We start from the raw sequence: 18,028 nt of genomic DNA on the forward strand, positions 1-18,028 counted from the left end.
GATAAATGTGATTCTGGGACTACTAACATAAAGTGCACAACTGTTTTTAAGCAACGAATTGTACAAAAATGTCATATGTAGCAAAAATTATACAAAATAAAACTCATATGCAAACTTATATTAAACTTCTTTGTGTTTATGTTCAAAATACACTCCAGTATTAAAAAATAAGAATTTTTTGGCAATTAATGTTTCAGGCTTTATGAATAAGCATGGTAAAAAAATAAACATAAACACATAAACTCTAGAATAAAAGTTATGAAAAGCCTTACAATACAAATGAGTTTCCAGCAGTGATTTAAAAGATGACACTGATGACGTGAGCCAGTTTTCCTCAGGTGGGTCATTCCAAAATCAAGGAGCCCTTAACAGCAAACGCTCGACTGCCTTTTGTCTCTCAGCGTGAGTTAACAGGGTCTGCCTGAGGATCTGAGGCTGCACACTGGTTCAGGAACAGCAGTTTGAATGTGTAATGTAGTGCCAGGCCAAGAAGGGCTTTAAAATCAATTCTAAAAGTAATGGGCAGCCAGTGCAGAGTCATTAGGAGTGGTGTAATATGTCCAGTTTCTTGTAAGAAGTCTGGCTGCTGCATTTTGCACCATCTGAAGTCAGTTGAATGCTTTCTGATTAATACTTTTTAAAAGACCACTGCAACAATCTAGGCGAGAGGAAATGAAAGCATGAACGGAGGCATATACATGTTTGTTTGGTGCTCTGCGGTTATCCATCCTGCTGCACTAAGGAGCCACATGAGAGGAATGTCTGTCTCTCTTCTGTTTGTCAAATTCAAAGTTAAAGGAAGGATTTTTCAGAAGTTTTTACTACAGAAAAGCGACTGGAGTCCAGCCTGAGAGTTCAGTTGAAGTAGGGCTCAGGCTGCTTCCTCCTCAACCTGACTCTGACCTTCAAACAAAAACCTGTCATTTTATATAAAGAGGAGCAAAAGTCCATCGCGTTGCAGTGAAGGTTTGAAATACTGATCTGCTACTTTTTGAATGAGTTCTTTGAATTAATTCAGCAGTTTCTTTGACTCTGCTTGTTAGCAAACTAATCTTTGAGGCTTTTATCGGGCGTTTTAAGTTTCTGTGCTTAAGGAAGTATCCAGAATCCTTTCTTAAATAAAAGTACCACAAATACCTCAGTGTGGAAATAAATGAATGTTTGAACAAAGCGTGATCTACTCAAAGCATCAGCTCCAAGATGTTTTAGTGGACTCATATTCGACAGGGCACCACTCTGTAGACCTCCTTCCTAAATCAAGACAAATCTGTGTGCAGCCACCGCCCCTCTCATAAATAAACTTGACAGTAATCTGATTCTGAAAAAATAATAAAAGTAAACTCACTTGTGTATCTGTGTTATATTAAAATTAACTTCTGTTGTTGATCTTTCACAATTTCAGCCTTAACTTTGTGTAAGAACTTTGTGTCTGAGCTGCATACTGAGGTTGTGTGGTGTCCATGCTCAGAGCTCACTGTAGGGCCCCAGGGGGAGGGATCATAGACTGTATATGAAAGAGGGAGAGATCAGAGGTAAAATCTGGAGTCTAGGGTCGTCCTTTGCTTTGGTCAGTCAGCTGAGACTGAAGAAGTCACTTGGATGAGTGACAAAACTTCCCACTGAAAATGCTAAGTCCAGATAAACAGAATCAACTTTTGGATATTTGAGATTCATCTGCTACTTCTTTTGTTCTCCACTTGTATCGACTGAAAATATGTGAAAAAGAAGCTGGAGCTTTAGGAGCCCTGGGGAACTGTTACTCAAGATCACTTTGAAGATTACGAGAAACTCTGGCTGCTTGCAAGTAAAATAGAAATTAAATGAGGGGTGGCTCAAGACTTTTGCACAGTATTTTATTGTATTAGTACATAGAAACCACTATCCTGATTATCTTTAATTTATCTAATAATAAACACAAAGTCATCAAATAATAAGACAAATATTTGTTGAAATCTGTTTATACCTGTAATTTTAATGAGCACATGAGTTAGGTTTGGGATTAGAGTCATTCCATTGTGTATGTAGAAAGACTCACGGAGGCTGTGCGAGTTTATGGAGCTGAAGAATAGTTTTATCCAAACAAAATTAAAATTTTAACACAAGCTTAGATCTCTGCTGGTTTATTTGTTTGTTGCTGCTGAAGGACTTTGGGGAACTAAAATTGATCTCAGTGTTCTTTGAAATCTGCCTTTTGAAGATGTGTGAAAATTCACTCCTGCAGCACTGCAGATGAATTCTCACACACTGGCCTCTGCTCACCACCAAAGACTCGTGTTAAGTAGAGGAGAACTTATTTTAAGCTGTGATTTGTGTTTTGCTCTGTTGCAAATTTAAGCAAAGCATCTATTAGGAAATGGCCTGAAGTCAAGCTAAGCTGCGATGCCTGTAGATCACGTGATCTCAATACCAGCCCACATCACCTACACCTACACATTCAGTTGGCAAAACCCAAATAGGGGGACGCATGGTTTGTGCCATTTGAGCTTGCTTACACTTTGTGCACACCTGCAAGCTGCTTTGCAACCCATTTTTGCAACCCATGCACCAAATGCATGATTTGTTCATGCATTTGGTGCATGCTTGCAAATATGAATCCTCCTACTGTCTGTGGTGTTCCTGACCGAGACTGTTTAAAACGGTTTCAAATGCAAGTCTCGTGATTCTATCTATTTACAGGCATCTCTTTAGGCTGATTTGGTTTTATTTCCTCTTTTTTCAAATATTATAGAGGCAAATTTGGTGTGATTTCATTTGTAGTGTCATTATATGAACAGTTTTACTGCACTTTATGAGGAAGTTCAAGCACTTCTGGACTGCAGATTTGGTATTTTAATGACTTTTACATTAAAAGTCACCATGGAGGCCAGGAATTACTACATAAAAAGCAAAGACTTTTACCACTGGGATTTAGAATTGTTTATATTTCCATCTCTTTTGTATTATTTTAATCCAATCTTTCGAGTATCCTCTTGTATCTTGTCAAGTCTTTTTCTGTGTTAAATGAGTCCCAGTCTAGTTACTTCCTCGTTTATTTTGTTAGTTATTTGTCTCTTGTGCTTTGCCACTGGTTGCACTTCCCTTGTTATTTTCTTGATTCCTTTCAGCTGTGTCTTGTTACCCTGGAGTTTCTACTTCCTTTGATTACTTAATTTATAACCTTCGTTTCCCCTTTTCCTTTGTTTGGCTGTCATACTTGTGTGTTTCTGCTGTTGAAGTGGCATCACTGTTGGTTTTCTTCATGGGCTTTGTATTCTTGGAACTACTTTTCTATCACCATATAAAGTTGTGGTTTGGAGTCAGATTACATGTATTTGTAATATTAAATTCAATAGTCACAGGTATGTTATTTCTCACATTACAATGATTCTAAACTTATATTCGTGTGCCTTTATTTTCATAACAATCAACTGACTTTAGGCCATGTGCAGGTTGATTGGCTTACAACTTCTAAGAGGTGGAGATACAAATATTACTTTTATTTTTATCGTCAAAAGGATACAGTGCTGTGCAGTCCCCAGCCCCAAACAACTGTCTACCGAAAAAAAAAATATAGTTTCGATGTCATGCTGTCTGAGCTGGTTTTCAGTTTTATGTTAAAATTTGAAGTAAAAAAAAAAAAAGAGAGAGCGAGCTGGTGGGTTTTTTTGGGGGGGTGTTTCCCGCTAGGACAGGAATCTGTGTCAGTGCGTGGAACTGTAGCCTGAGGTTTATTTATAGTCTTACCTTGAAATCCTGTGACAATGCTTATTGAGCCATTTTACTGCGTACTGCAAAGTTATGTAAGAAGTATTGTAGTAAAAAAGAAGCCACATAAAACAAGAAACTACATGATAGTAACAAACTACTGAGGGAGCGTTTCCTCCATGTTTCAGTCAGCCAAGTTCTCAGTTCATTTTCTTTGTGGTATCCCACAGGTGTTCTCTTGGATTTGGCGCAGGTAAGACCAATGCAAGCTTTTTTTTTCCTTTCCTTCCGCAGGCATTGCTTTGGATTATTATCCCACTGAAATGTCTGCTTCTTTATTGATCCCAAAAAGCCCCAGACTTTGACATTTGCTTTATGGGCTTGTTATCCTGTCTTCCTCTGCAAATTTAATCCTGCCTGTCTTTGTCGTCAAGCACATGAATGGTTTCCTCTGTTATCAGTCATCATCCGTACCCATACCTGCTGATCCGATTTCAAATTGCCTGTGAGCTCACTCGCATCTGGTCATTCTCACCGATCTCTGAAACAGTCCTGCTTCCTGCTTCTCGCCTGGTTTTTTTTTTTTTGTGTTTTTTTTTTTTTTTTTTAAATTTTACTCACAGTGATGCAGTCCAGTCTGCTGCTGGTCTTTCAGGGTCGGTCTGTGAGCATTTGGTTCACAGTCACAAGCTGCCATTTTTGAGCAAACAGCTCTATTTGATAACTTGAACCTTTAAAAAAAAAAAAAATAAATAAAAAAAAAAAGCTCATTTTACTTAAGTAACCAACACCAAACTGATGAACAGTGGCTCTACCTGAAGTAAGTAACCAGTCCTTGTAGCTCCACCAACCAGGATTCATCAGAACATGCCACACTTGTTTAAAGTTGTAGTGAATGTAATCAAATATGAGCACATCTAACATTTTATATACGAACCATAATTTAACCCCCAGAAAACTTAGTCCCTGTCGACCTTTGCAGTCAAAAAAAGTTTAGCAGCATATGCACACATTGTTATCATACATTGCCCCTGATTTGTTCAAGGCTTAAGAGGTCAAATACAGAAGACCTATTTTCTTTTAACTTGACAACCTGACTCTTTGGGTGACCTCGAGGCTTCTACTTTAGAGTCTTTGATCTGGGATCTATTCAAATGTGTTGAAGTCTGAAGGAAACAAACTGCTGAATAGTGTAAATACTCCCTGTGAGACGACAGCCTTCAGAACAAGACTTGTACACACATGCAGTCTCTCATATTCTCCTTGTTATCATGAGGGAAAACCTCTCCCCACCACATTTCCAACAACATCTAAGAACAAAAACACAATAAGTCAAAGAAAAACACATAAATATTGTGTATAACAACCAGAGGGATGTGAGACTCCACAGATGTGATGCATCTTCATTGAGCTTATAGGCAGTAAAGCTAGAATTCTCTGTGCCAGTTAATGATAGAGAAAAGACAAAGGCTGCAAGATAAAAACCTCTCGAGTGGATCTCTCAGATCACACAGAAGGTCCCAGTTTGGTGCTGGGACTGCTGATGGGTCTGCAGAGATTTGCACACCCACAGCTGCATGCTGTAGTTAGTGGGGTTGAAATATGTGGAACAGCCAGTAATTTGGCCTATTGTTTGTTGTGCTGATGGTCCTTTAGCTGGAAAAGAAACAAAAGTCCAAACAGACAAAGAACGTCTTTGTAGTGAAGTTTAAAAAAACAAAAACAAAAGAAAAATTAATCTGTCAACCGGAACTGTCGTCTGTGCTTCCCATAAATGCTTTTTTTTTTTTTTTAACCTCCCCTTCCTTTTTGTGGCGAAACCAACTTTAAAGCACACTCATTGCTGTTGGGCTACATGTTTGGATACTAACACTGGGCTGAATAGAAAAGGAGAGACGGTGGGTCACACAATAACAGCTCTTAAGGAGATATCTGAAGAGCATCATCTGCGGAGCATCTTTAGTCTGATGTGGTGATGTTAGAGCCCTGAATGAAAGGCATTTTCGCAGCGTGGGATAGCAGACTTTTCAGAGGAGACTGGAGCAGGAAAAAAAAGTGCAGGAAAATACTTGGACCAAAGATTAATTTGCGTCTGTATGCGTGCATGTCCTTCATTTTTACTGTGCTCACACAACGGGAGCCTGTTTCTTGTGCACAGTTCAGCACATGAGAGGAGTCAAATAAAATCCTAATGACCCTCTAAATAGTACTTTGTGTCTTTGAGACGTGATCTCGGTTATGTAGGACAAGATGTGTGGTGCGGAGGCTCGTGATAAAAAAGGGCATAATCATGCAAAATGCTAAAATTAGCCTCAAAAACAGACTTTGGAGCTTTGAGGGTTTGTGGTGTTCAGTGGAGGGCAGTAGGATGCTGGTTCCTCCTAGTGCATCACACCAAGGCTGCTAAAACAAAAACAAAAAAATATCAATATTTCTACGAAATGATTCACAACTCTCAAAATGACAGGACCGAATGGCTAAATGATGATTTACTGGAAGGACAGGGGTTGTGATCACGGTGTGGAACTAATGTGAGGTCTTTTAGTTTGGCTGCAGCTCTGGTTAAATGTTAATGTTTATAAAATTACTCTTTTTAATGTGTCTGCATCTTAATGACTAATCTGTCACTTCATCCAGTAATAAAGTCTTATAGTGTTTGTGCTCCAATAGTGTGAATTTCTATCAATTAAAATATGGCATTATTTTAAAAAAATCAGCTTTACTTTCCAATACTATCAGACGTTTTTGTTTCATTTCATTTTCTTTTCTGGCATTAAAAAAAACAAAATGCATTTTACATTCAGGAGAATCATAAAGAGGTCTGCATGGTTGGCCTTTGACCCAAATGTGTTATTTCTCTTCAGGCTGTTGTTTTAAAGTGAGGTCTAATTCGGGTTATATGAGGTTTGTCTTTAGCTCCTCTTTTCCTGTCACTGAGAAATAATCTCTCTGCCAAATGTGTTTCTCCTGAGCAGGATTTATGTTTGCCAGAGCTGCATAAATTAATTTTCTAAGTTGCTTCTAACTTTTTTGAAGAATTCAACATATCCACCACCTCCTCTCTCTTAATCTACTTATTTCCTTTATTAAGATGCTGGAGCAACACAAACATGTGCAGCTGAGGCTACAAGTTACTGTTTAGTTGTTTTGCATGATCTCTGTACTGTAACTAATGGCACACCTATTCGGCTGCTCATTAATACAAATATCTAACCAGCTAATCGCTTGGCAGGACCTCAGGCACGTCGACATAATCAAGACGACCTACTGAAGTTCAAACAGGGCATCAGAATGCATGAGAAAGCTGATTTCAGTGACCTTGAACGTGGCATGGTTGTTGGTGAAGAAGGGCTGGAATTGCAGAAACTGCTGATCTGCTGCGATTTTCCCACACAGGCATCTCTCGGGTTTATGGAGAATGGTCTAAAAAAGAGAAACCATCCACTGAGCAGCAGCTTTCTGGGTGAAAATGCCTTGTGGTGCCACTTCTGTCAGCTAATAACATAAAAGTGAGGCTGCAGTCCAACAAGGCTCATCATGCCTGGACATCAGAAGATCAGAAAAACGTGTTTCAACATTTGGATGGTAAGATCAGAATTTGGCACAAACAACGTGAAAACGTCGATCCATTCGGCCTTGTATCAGCAGTTCAGGCTGCCAGTGGTGTAATGGTGTGGGTGACATGTTTTTGGCATTCTTTGGGCCCCACCTACTAAACCACAGACTGAGCATTGTATCTGATCACTCCATCCATCTCCATCCATGTTTTGTTTCTTCTTTACAGAAAACGTGTCGGTGAAAAATAACCCAGACGCAAACAAGCAATTTTAATAAACACTCTAAGATGTCCGCTTTCTAACAGAGTCTGTAAACAGAAGTTAATTACAGCTCTGTCTCTCTAAGCAAAGCCATGGTTATCAGCTGATTTGGATGTGGCACCACCAGGATAAAAGCACCTGAGCTTAGAGCTCAGCCTCGCTTTCTCCCCTGTTCTCATTTCCAAGATTACAAATGAATTCTCAGTCCATCCCACCAGGAATGCAAGTGAGGGAGGTGAGGAAGGGATACGAGGAAAGAATGACACAGCTGCACCGTGAATCATTTTGAGCGTCTGAGCTCATGACCCCAGATGCTCGTGATGTTTTTGCAAAGTCACGAGATGAGACCTCCAGTGTTTCAAAAACACAGAAACACCTGAGAGCAGAAAAGTGTGTTAAAAAAGTAATGTACAAGATGTGAAGTATGAACAAATGGTTTGTGAATTCCAGCTTTCATGTGTCTCCCAAAAAAGCCTCCTCTCTCCCCACGATGCCTTTTAGGAGTTGAGTCACCCTCCAAGATGGTGCATTGAAATTGATTTCCGGGTCTCAGCCAGGAGGGCGGAGGAGACGAGGAGGCACAAATTAGAGCAAGAAAAGAGCCTCCTCTTTGTGCACTCTTTGTGAGTTTGGTGAAGATCTGGCAATGCGCCTCACTTTTCACACACACCTGCATCCAACACCGCTGATGAGCGCACTTCATGGTTCAGTTGGCTCTCTTTCTTTCTGTTAATTAGCTACAATAAAAGTCGGTAATAACCGTCAGCTGTCGTGCTCTTTCTATTTTTCCCTGGGCTCGGGAGCCGAGCTGTGACAACACTTTCACATCTCCTTGTATTGCGCTGTGTGAGCTTGCATCAGCAGCAGAATTAAGCAGCCTTTGTCTCTTTGTGCTTCTGCCTGCGACACATTTGGTGCTGATAAAAGATGTTCCTGTTACAAATTACCGGGAAACACCGCCTCCTTATTCGAGCCATTTAACCGTCAAGTCAGATGCTTTCGCTGCTGTTGTCGCCGCCTGTTTCTGGGCACAGTGTTGATGCAGGACAAATCAATAAAAGTCCAACATAAAGCTCTTTTTCTGTGAACATGACAAATGTTTGGTGTTTTTTCCAGCTCTTGCAGGTCAAAATCTTTTCTTGTAACTGGTTGAAAAATTAAAAAAAAAAAACCCCACTTATTTATCCACAAGGGGTAATTAAAATTTTGCCACGTGATCCAAAATGACCGCTCACAGTTCAGGTACAGAAGTACTGACTGTGGGGGAACAAAGGAAGGTCAGAGGTCAGATTGTTTCTGTGTGTCACCACAGATGGTTAGTGTTAACCTTCATTTTCTCAAAAAAGTATTCCAAGGGTTGAAAGTCAGGGTGTTTTTCAGAAGTTTTTCTAGCATCATATTTTTGAAGGGCCATTTAATATTTTCCTTTATCTGGAAAGCTTGAGCCTCAGAAGATCGTTCAGGTTTTTTAGGGTAAACATCTGCTCAGGCTCAAAGCACGAGCCTTCATCCTGGATGATGACGGTGCATAAATTTAATTTAAACCTGTTACTCTGCTTCTCAAACAATCTTTGGCTCCCGTACATGAATGACTGTTTCAGAAATTCACATTGAGAAAATCTGAGCGAACTCCATCATGAATTTTGGACGTAATATTAACAGGAGCTTGCTCTTTCTGAAAAAGTTAATTTGGATTAGGTGCATATTGTGTCATATCATTGGAAAATCACACTGAAGTTGGCTGAAAATGTGTTTTCCTTTTCTTAATATTCAAGCTTTAATATCTGTGAAATCATTCCCCCCCGACCCGCCTTGTATGTGAGAAACTGTAAATAAAATATCAGCCTGTGAAGCTGGGATTTCTATAGGCCTCCAAACCTGCCGAGATCGGACATCCAAATATTCTAGAGATTTCAAGACTTTAACCTGAGGCCACAGTCAGTATTCATCTAGTTATAGTACCGGATATTCATCCTCAAACATCAGAAATCTAGCTCAAGTAGATTTGTAGATAATGGAATTTTTAAATGATCAAACACAAAGGTAAATGAAACCAATGACAGTCTCATCTCCTCCTGCTTTCATCTCATCTTCTAAGTGGATCTCTTGTTAATATACAAATAAAAAAGTCTGTATGAGCAATGCTGTACAGATTATCTTGTAACGAAGTTATTAAGATCCTTTTATCATTATCTAATACCCCAATCTCTCTCATATATTACTTTTAGTGATGTTTCACATCTTAGAGACAACTTTTATGACAACTTTAGCCAATTCACACCAAGTTTTACATTAATTTATATGATTCAATACATTAAACATGAAGCTTTTATGAATTCGGTTATCGTGTAACCCTCCTGCTTCTCCTCACAGTTCAGGTGCCTTTTGATTCGACTGCGGCGTGTATTCAAATAATCTCCTTTAGCTCACAAATAATATAAAAGATACTGAACAGGTAAAACAACTTCACCTTAAAGAGCTCCAGCATTAAATATGCAGAAAAAACACTAATGGGAGTACAGACTAATGAGCTGGCACTTCACGAAGAAATGCAGCGTTTGTACTGCAGTGTTTTTGCATAATTTTATAGTAATGGGCCTCGGTGGTGAAAAGCATCATTTTTTTCTGCGGTGAGTGAACGAGGAGCTGCTTCTTTAGCCTAAAGGTTAATGTTTTACATCATTAACGACACGTCACTTTGGAGGATGTTAATGCAGGGGATTTCTGTTTGGGGCAACAGTAATGCTGAACTTTATGGGTTCTTTCACAAACTGGATGTGAAAAGAAAAACTTGTACCTTTGTGGTGACATTTGGTTTACTTGTTTCCAAACTGGCTTGCCCACATTAACAACACTGGGAATAAACAAGAGTTAAAGCCTCGTTTCTCCCAGGAGCTGAGTCAAAAACGATGGGAGCACCTCAGCTTTTTGAAAAGTTGAAGGGGACCTGTGCTTTTCCCAAGTTTCTGTCATATATTTATAATGGCATGATGTACATGACGTCACTACATACAAGTAATCCTGTGAGTCGTCAGCGCTGACTTCAGACTGCTTTAGAGACTTTGTTCCTTTTACCCTTGGCTCTGTATGATGTGAGTGAGCGCAGACGTCTTTCATGTACTCATCTCAGGCATACAGCTCTCTCCCTCCCACCTGTTTGTTTGCAAGTAGCAGCCAATCAGAAGAAGACTGGCTAAAGGGGGGTGTTGCCATGAGTGTATTTTTTTTTTTCATTCTTAACCCTCTTTTTTGTTTTTGTTTGTTTAGCAAAAAATGATATAGAGTAAAACTCATGCTTGATATTTAATTTCTTCATATTTTAGGTTTCATTGGGTAAAAGGCAGAAGAGCTCAATCTGCTCTTGTCACCAAGGCTCAGTATAAGATAAATAAGGATTATTTTGAACTGTGAATCATTTGAGGATATTAATAAGGCTCATTCAAATATATCGATGATTACTGTCTCAGACTGACAAAAATCTCTATCAATAGTATCAAAAATCACTTCCTGCTACAAAAGCAGGCAGTGTGTTCAGCCAGTGGTGGCTACATTTCATGTCAGAATATTATTAAATCAGCTTAAAACAAAGACTACCTTTTAAGGAAGATGGAAGCTGCAGACATGCATCTAACATGCAACATCTACATGCGTACATCTGTAGCTGCTTCTGCTTACATTCTCCTCTCAAGCTACCTTACTAATCTGCACCTAATGTTATATTTCCTGTGTTTCTTTTTTCCAAAGCATGATCCAGAGAAGGCACAGGATAGATGTTTTTTTTACCCCCCGATTTTTTTTTTCTATGTCAAATACAGGGGTGTCACTAGGTTTTAAGGACAGGGGGGGCTTAGCCCCCAAGAGATGCACACGACATGAACGAACGTAGTGAATGAGCACAAAATTTCACAAACAGAAAACAAAGACTGAGAAATTGTTTTCCTACTTTTTTGGACAGATTAAACATCCTAGGCCACCAATAGATCTATTGTTTTATTTCAGTCTGCTTTATAATACAGTACAACAAAAAAACAGAGGAAATGTGTTTGCCGCATCAATAACAAGAAAAAAACTGAAAATAAAAAAGTACATTTTTCTGGCTGCAATCACCAGTTACTTGGTGGGTGGAAGCATCAAAGAATGACGTCTGTTTTTAAGAGTGGCAAATCGGTCAATCACTCTGTTGTGACTCAGATGCTGAAGCGTGTCTTTTTCAATAGACATGACTGCAAGACTGTGAAGTCTTTTCTGACCCATTGTTTGACGCAGCCAGGAGTGCAGCCGACGCAGTGCACTAAAGGACCGTTCGCACGAGCAGCTGCTGACAGGCACTGTTAGGGCAACTTGGATGGTTGCCTTCAGAGAGGGAAACATGTCTGAATCAAGGAGGTTGTACACAGACAACATATTTTTGGGTGGACATCCAGCCTCTGTTTTCCGGGTAAGAAAGTTTCTGGCCACCAGAACCTCCTCTTTTTTCAGGTCAAGTCTGTAGTGCTTTGCAAGTTCATTCAAGTGTGGTTCACTCAAGAAGTTCTCAGATTTAGGACTGCATGCCTGGACGCCTTTTAGCAGCCCTGCATCTACACTGCAAAATCTTTGATCAAGCTCGCCAACCATCCGATCCACACAAGGGAAAAGTAACTCTCTTTTCAATGTGTCTGAGTTGTTCAATTCAGTGCGTGAACCCACAGTTGCCTCCAGGACAAAATCCTCCATTTCCCTCTGTTTGTGCCTTGTCTTGGCACCTGGTTCAGGGATACTGTGGGTGTTACACAGGGCCTTGGTTTTCTCATACAGCTCTGTAGCAAATGCATCTGAGTGTTTGCCCTTAAGTGTGTCACACACAGCTTGTTTGCAGATAAAAGCTTCTGCCAGGTCTAAAGTCTCTTTCTGCAGGAATTTGTGGAGTCCTTCGGTTACAGACAGAATCGACTGAAACATCAGTAGTGCATAGACTGCTGAGAACTTGTAGAGCTTTGCTCTGAGACCAACAGCTATGGGGGATCCAATTGCAGATAGGCACTCCAAAATGGCAGGCAATGTCTCAAGAACTGCACTGATTGATCGCAACTGACATGCCCAGCGAGTGTTTGAAAGTTGCACAAGCTCAGTTTTTGTCAATCCAAGCTTTGCCTGAGTCTCCATGAACTTATGATGATTGACTAGGGAGGTGCTGAAGAAAGAATACACACACTCCAACAAGCTGAAAAGCTCCACAGCCTCTGGGACAGCCTTGCAAGTATTGCACAAAACCAGGTTGAGTTGATGAGCATAACAATGCACATAGATAGCCTCAGGATGGAGCCTTCTAAAATGTGCTTGTACACCTCCAGTGGAGCCACTCATAACGGCTGCACCATCATATGTTTGTGCTACACACTTAAGCTCTGCAAGACCATAGTTTTGGATCTGCTGCTGAATCTCATTTGCAATGGACTGGGCATCAAATGATTTTATCTCTGCAAGTGCAAGGAAACGCTCCTTCACTGCCCCCTCTGACACGTACCTGACACAAACAGCTAACTGTTCTGCCTTTTTATCCCTTGCCTCATCCACCATGATGGAATAGACTTTAGACTTTGTCATTTCAGATACAATGACACTAGTAACTTCCTGGGCACAACAGTCAATCATGTCATTCTGGGATGTTGGTGAGATATACTGTGCATTTGATGGGGGATTATGTTTTTGAAGAAAAGCATCAAACTCCTTCAAAAGCTCCATGCACGCAAGAAAATTCCCTCTGTTTGGGCTGTCTTCACCTTCATCATGGCCACGAAAAGGGAGTCCCTGTCTCCCTAACATAGAGGAGACTGCAACAATTCGTCTGAGATACTCTCTTCTTTCGACTATCTCACTCACATTTGCAGTTGCTATCATCTGTGCAACGTTTCCCTGTTTGCTAGTTCCCTGGTAGCTTTTCCATGTAACAACACTGTCCTTATGTGTTTGTGCCATCTCATGCTTGCCAAAGATGACTAAAGCTTTCTTCCAGTTCTTGCAACCGTTACTGACCAAACTATCATGTTTGATGTTTTTGCCAAACACTCTACATGGGAAGCAGAAAGCTGCATTCTGGTTGACTGAATATTCTAACCAGTTGTGCTTTTCAAACCAGCTGTGGTTAAATGCTCGCTTCTGTGTACCAAAAGTATCATGTGGATAGCTCTTCAGCTTCACCTGTCTGGGCCCTGTGTCTTTGTCACCTAAATCAAACCCTGTAGTAGAATGAGTTGCTGCAGCTGCTTCATCATTTTCCCTCTCTTGGCCTGTTTGCTCTCCTCTCTCTGTAATAACTTGATCTTCCTCTGCCTCTCGATCCATTTGCTGCAGCTCCTCTGTCTCTCCTTGCTCTCTCTGACTTGAACTTGCCTGTTGACCTTTTTCTCCCTCAGCCACTCCTTCTGCCTCACCCTTCAAGATACATTAAAACATACTGAATTGTAATGTAAATTGCTAATATCATGACTTCTGCTCCCGCTCCACAGTAATTTGTTGCTCCCAAATATTTTGAAGTTACAAACATTATATTTTGAGCACGCATGTGACTAAAATGGTTGTAATTTAAAGCCCTGAAAAATATTACTAAATTACTTGAATTGAAGTAATATTAAAATAGAACCCTCAAAAATATGTGAGTCAGGCTAATTTGACTTATATACATATCTCTCTCTTTGCTCTCTCCACTTTCTAACCTTGACTCTCCTAAATAAAAGCTCAAGTTAAACAGGTCTTATATGTTGTACCGTGACTGAAATGTTTCATATTTCATATCCATATTGAGTCCCATAAAATTCTAATCAGACTGTCTCCATCACAAATGACTCCATCCTTTGACTCACCTCTCCAGCAGACGTCTCTCCCCTCTGCCTCTCTGTGCTCCTCTGCCCTGACTCCTACAGGTTAATGGGGATGGAGTGATTATTATTATTTCCACTGATGATAACTATACCTGAATGAGCTCAGCTGGATTTTTCAGAGCTAAAACGAGTGACAGAAATTAACATTATGCTAACAATTTAACTTAGTGCGCTAGCCAGGTTTTTATTTACAAAATGGGGAGCACCTGGTTCATTATTTACATGGGACTCTCTGCTGTTAGCTGGAGCTAACTAATTGTTACTACCAGCCAGTGATGAAAACTTACTTTCTTGAAAAACTTGCGTATATCCATGATTTCTTGCCGTTTGCCACATGCACGCTAGTGTTTCTGCAGGTGTATACGAGCGGAGTGTAAAGTAGCAGTGAAAACGAGGACTGGATTTTCAGTCATGTGGATGTCCCCTGTGAACAACTGGAAGGGATTGGATAACGAAGCACTGACGCTACCTTAACAATGTAAAGCGAAAGGGACCAACCGAGTTATGATCATATTTGTGTGAATAGCGACAGGTTTACATTATTATTTCTTTAAACTCATATTCCTGCATCTTTATATTGAATTTGTCTGCAAGTTCTGTAAAAAAAAAATCGAATAAGTTAAAAAAAAAAAAAAAAAAAAAAACCCCACCAAATTATTTAGGGGGGCTTAAGAATATTTTAGGGAGGCTTCAGCACCCCTAAAATAGGCCTAACGACGCCACTGGTCAAATATGAATAATTACTTTCAATTTCCCCACACCTTCTAAAATAAATTGAATTTAAAGAACACCGAATTCCTTTTATGCACTCAGACACGTCCATCTTCCTTTTTCCATCTTCCCAGGTGTGAAAATCCGCCCGTACTCTGTCACTCCAAAGTGCAGACTCGATAATGAATGACTGCAGCGTCGTCTCTGAAGCCTGTCGTTTGCTGGAAACATCTCGCATCACCAACTGACGTTCAACTTACAGGATCCATTTCCAGTTTTTTGTGTGAGGCTCTTTTCACTCGGGCTTAGGAGGCTTATCACATCACTGCCTGTAAATTACTCGCTGTCTGCTTTGGACGTTGCACCACATCCTGATGTGATGGTTTCTCATCAGTCTGTCAGAAGCCTTTGATGCAGCTGATACCTCCTTATTTCTATCCAGATTGTCTTGTGCTATCAGAGCAGATGCTGCACTGCAATATGTTCACGTGTAAAAGAAGCAAATGTTGGTCTGAAGAATCGCCGCTGTGTTTTTAATTTGAAGCGATTATCCAGCGTGAACTCTGCTGTTTGAAGTGGATGCAGTCTTCATTTACAGCACCAGAGTCATGCAGAAGCATTGAATCAAGGATGGAAACAGGACGAAGTTGCCGTAGAAACATGATGTGACTGATAATGCAATTCTGTCGTGTTACAGAGGAGGAATAATCCAGAATAATGTCAAACAATAGTGATGATAAATTATCAAATTTGTGCCACATTTTTCAGAACAAGGCTCCAAAGTGCAATCGAGTAAGAGAAACAACGTGCCAAAAACAGGAAACTAGATTTCAAATAAGACTTCCATCAATAATTCGATGAAGGAAGGAGAAGCTTGTGTTGTGAAGCAATGAAAGAATAACTGCTTTTCTAAAAGAGGAAACTATTCTAGCTGTTTTCATGTTCACAGAGACATCTGACAGCATGATCAGCTTTAATACAACAAAACTAACCTGCAAAAAATCTGTAACCTGTTAGAAGCTGAGATTAATCTCTAAATTTCTGTCTTCACTAAGCCTTTATTCTGCTTCATCCCATTGAAATAATAATTATGTAATATATATATGGAATATCATCTTTGTTGAGCCTGAAAGTTCAAACTTATTTATGAATTTAAAGTTAGAATTTAAAAAAGAAATGGAAGAAGAGAAGTTGCAGAAACACGTGTGTGCATGTTTGTGTGAATATGTCTGCAAAAAAGCAACTGCATGTCAGGTTTAGTGATGGAGGACCCCAAATGCAGACTCCTAGGCTGATGTCACATGTTATAGATGGAAACCTGGCCCATGAGAAATCACAGGAACTCTAGACAGACACACAGAGAGCTATGAAACGAGACGACGGGAGCAGTAACAGTACAGGAACAGGATGATACGACAAAAAACTAAGGGGAAATAAGGGCTATAAACACATATAAGGTAATTAGGACGATGGGAAACACCAGGAAACACAGCTGGAACTAGTCGGGAAGACTTGGAATGGGAATCAAAACCAAATACAATGTACACGTGATAGCAGAGTACCAAAAATCAACAGGATGTCAGGTCTGCTCTTGCTCTTGACGAAGGTGGTCCCACTTTTCTCCTCTCCTCCTCCTCCTCTCCCTTAGCTTCCCTGCTTAGCCTCTTATGTCCTTGTCTAGTCTCAAGTTTTTTGTATTACTTTTCCCTGGAACACTCTCTCACAGTCTGTTCTCTAAAACCTAAAAGAGGAATTATGGATTTGATCAACTGGTCCCTAAATGCAATTGACACCCCTTTCTCAATGAGAAGTTTGGGCTCGGGTGAGCCTGAGTGCTCAAGATATCTACCTATTTGGAACCATAGTAACAGGGTTCTGGCTGATCGGAGCTGGCTTGGCCCTGACTTATCGAAGAATTAAGAAAGCGTAACCGGCTGTTCAAACCCCCACAAGGCTGCCCGCTGGGATTGAAACGATGGGAGAAGCGTGAGTTTCTCAAAATGGGCTCATTGAGTGCAGCACGGATAAGATCTTGGAGAAGCTTACGGCTGCTGTGAATACTCAGAATAAGATCTCTGAGTGCAGACTGGATACACCTTGGAGGGGCTCGCTCGGAATAACATCTCTGAGCGCAAATTGGATTACATTTTGGGAGGCTCACTGTGGTCGTGAGTTCTCAGAATCTGCTCTTTGAACACAAGAATGACAACATCACAGAGCGCAAGTTTGATAACACCATGGAGAAGCTCATGGCTCTCCAACGGGAGATTGAGAGACCAGTGTTGGACTGTTAAAACAGCTTTGAAATTCATATGAGCTGTTCGCACTAAAGTAAAAAGCACCATCACTTCATGCGGATACCCTCTCGGCGCCAGCTGCGGTCTCAAGGCTGGAGCCGAACAAAAACACCCTGATAACGACTGTGTTTAGTCTTTTTCTTCCCATTCCATGCAAGGCCACCTGGGTTGGCTGGAAGACTGTTTACTTAGCTTAGCAGGGTGAAGGACACTGTCTCAGCTGAACTCTGGAAACGCACACACATACATATACACTGATATGCACACACTCATCCCCCTCCCTTTCCAAAAGCCTTCGATGCTTGTTCCCTACTGGGGAACACGGCGGGTCTGAGCCCGCGCTGGAATGGTAGCGCTGGGCAGGATGGCTGCTGTGTTTGCTTCGGATTACTCCTCACCCCCCACCCGACCCTGTGGCTTGTCACGTGTTCCATTATGTTGTGCTGTGGACATTTATGTGCTTTTTTGTGCAGAGGAGTTTTTTTGTTTCCTGTTCTCATGCTGTCCTGCCAGGAGCCCAGCATGAGTAGAGGTCTCTTCTTTTCCTCTTGTACTTTCCCATCGTAGTGTATATTTCAGTGTTTTTTTTCTGTAACGCTACCGATCTCCGACCTGTATCCCCATGTGATGTCTGTGTTGTGTGTGTGAGGTCGGGGGG

General features: G+C 40.6%; 1 protein-coding gene across 1 annotated transcript in view; it reads right to left on the reverse strand.

The window, feature by feature from the left end:
* Nucleotides 1-14,808, reverse strand: part of mb (myoglobin) — a 31,497-nt gene extending 16,689 nt beyond the window's left edge. The window contains exons 1-2 of the mRNA XM_080880420.1: nt 14,650-14,808; nt 14,345-14,398 (exon numbers count right to left, since the gene is read on the reverse strand). Coding sequence (XP_080736546.1) covers nt 14,345-14,398; nt 14,650-14,676 — 81 coding nt within the window. The 5' untranslated portion in view covers nt 14,677-14,808. The remainder of the gene's footprint in view (nt 1-14,344; nt 14,399-14,649) is intronic.
* Nucleotides 14,809-18,028: the final 3,220 nt, after the last annotated feature.

Source organism: Rhamphochromis sp. 'chilingali' (assembly GCF_963969265.1).
Source record: "Rhamphochromis sp. 'chilingali' genome assembly, chromosome: 4".
Taxonomy (NCBI): domain Eukaryota; kingdom Metazoa; phylum Chordata; class Actinopteri; order Cichliformes; family Cichlidae; genus Rhamphochromis; species Rhamphochromis sp. 'chilingali'.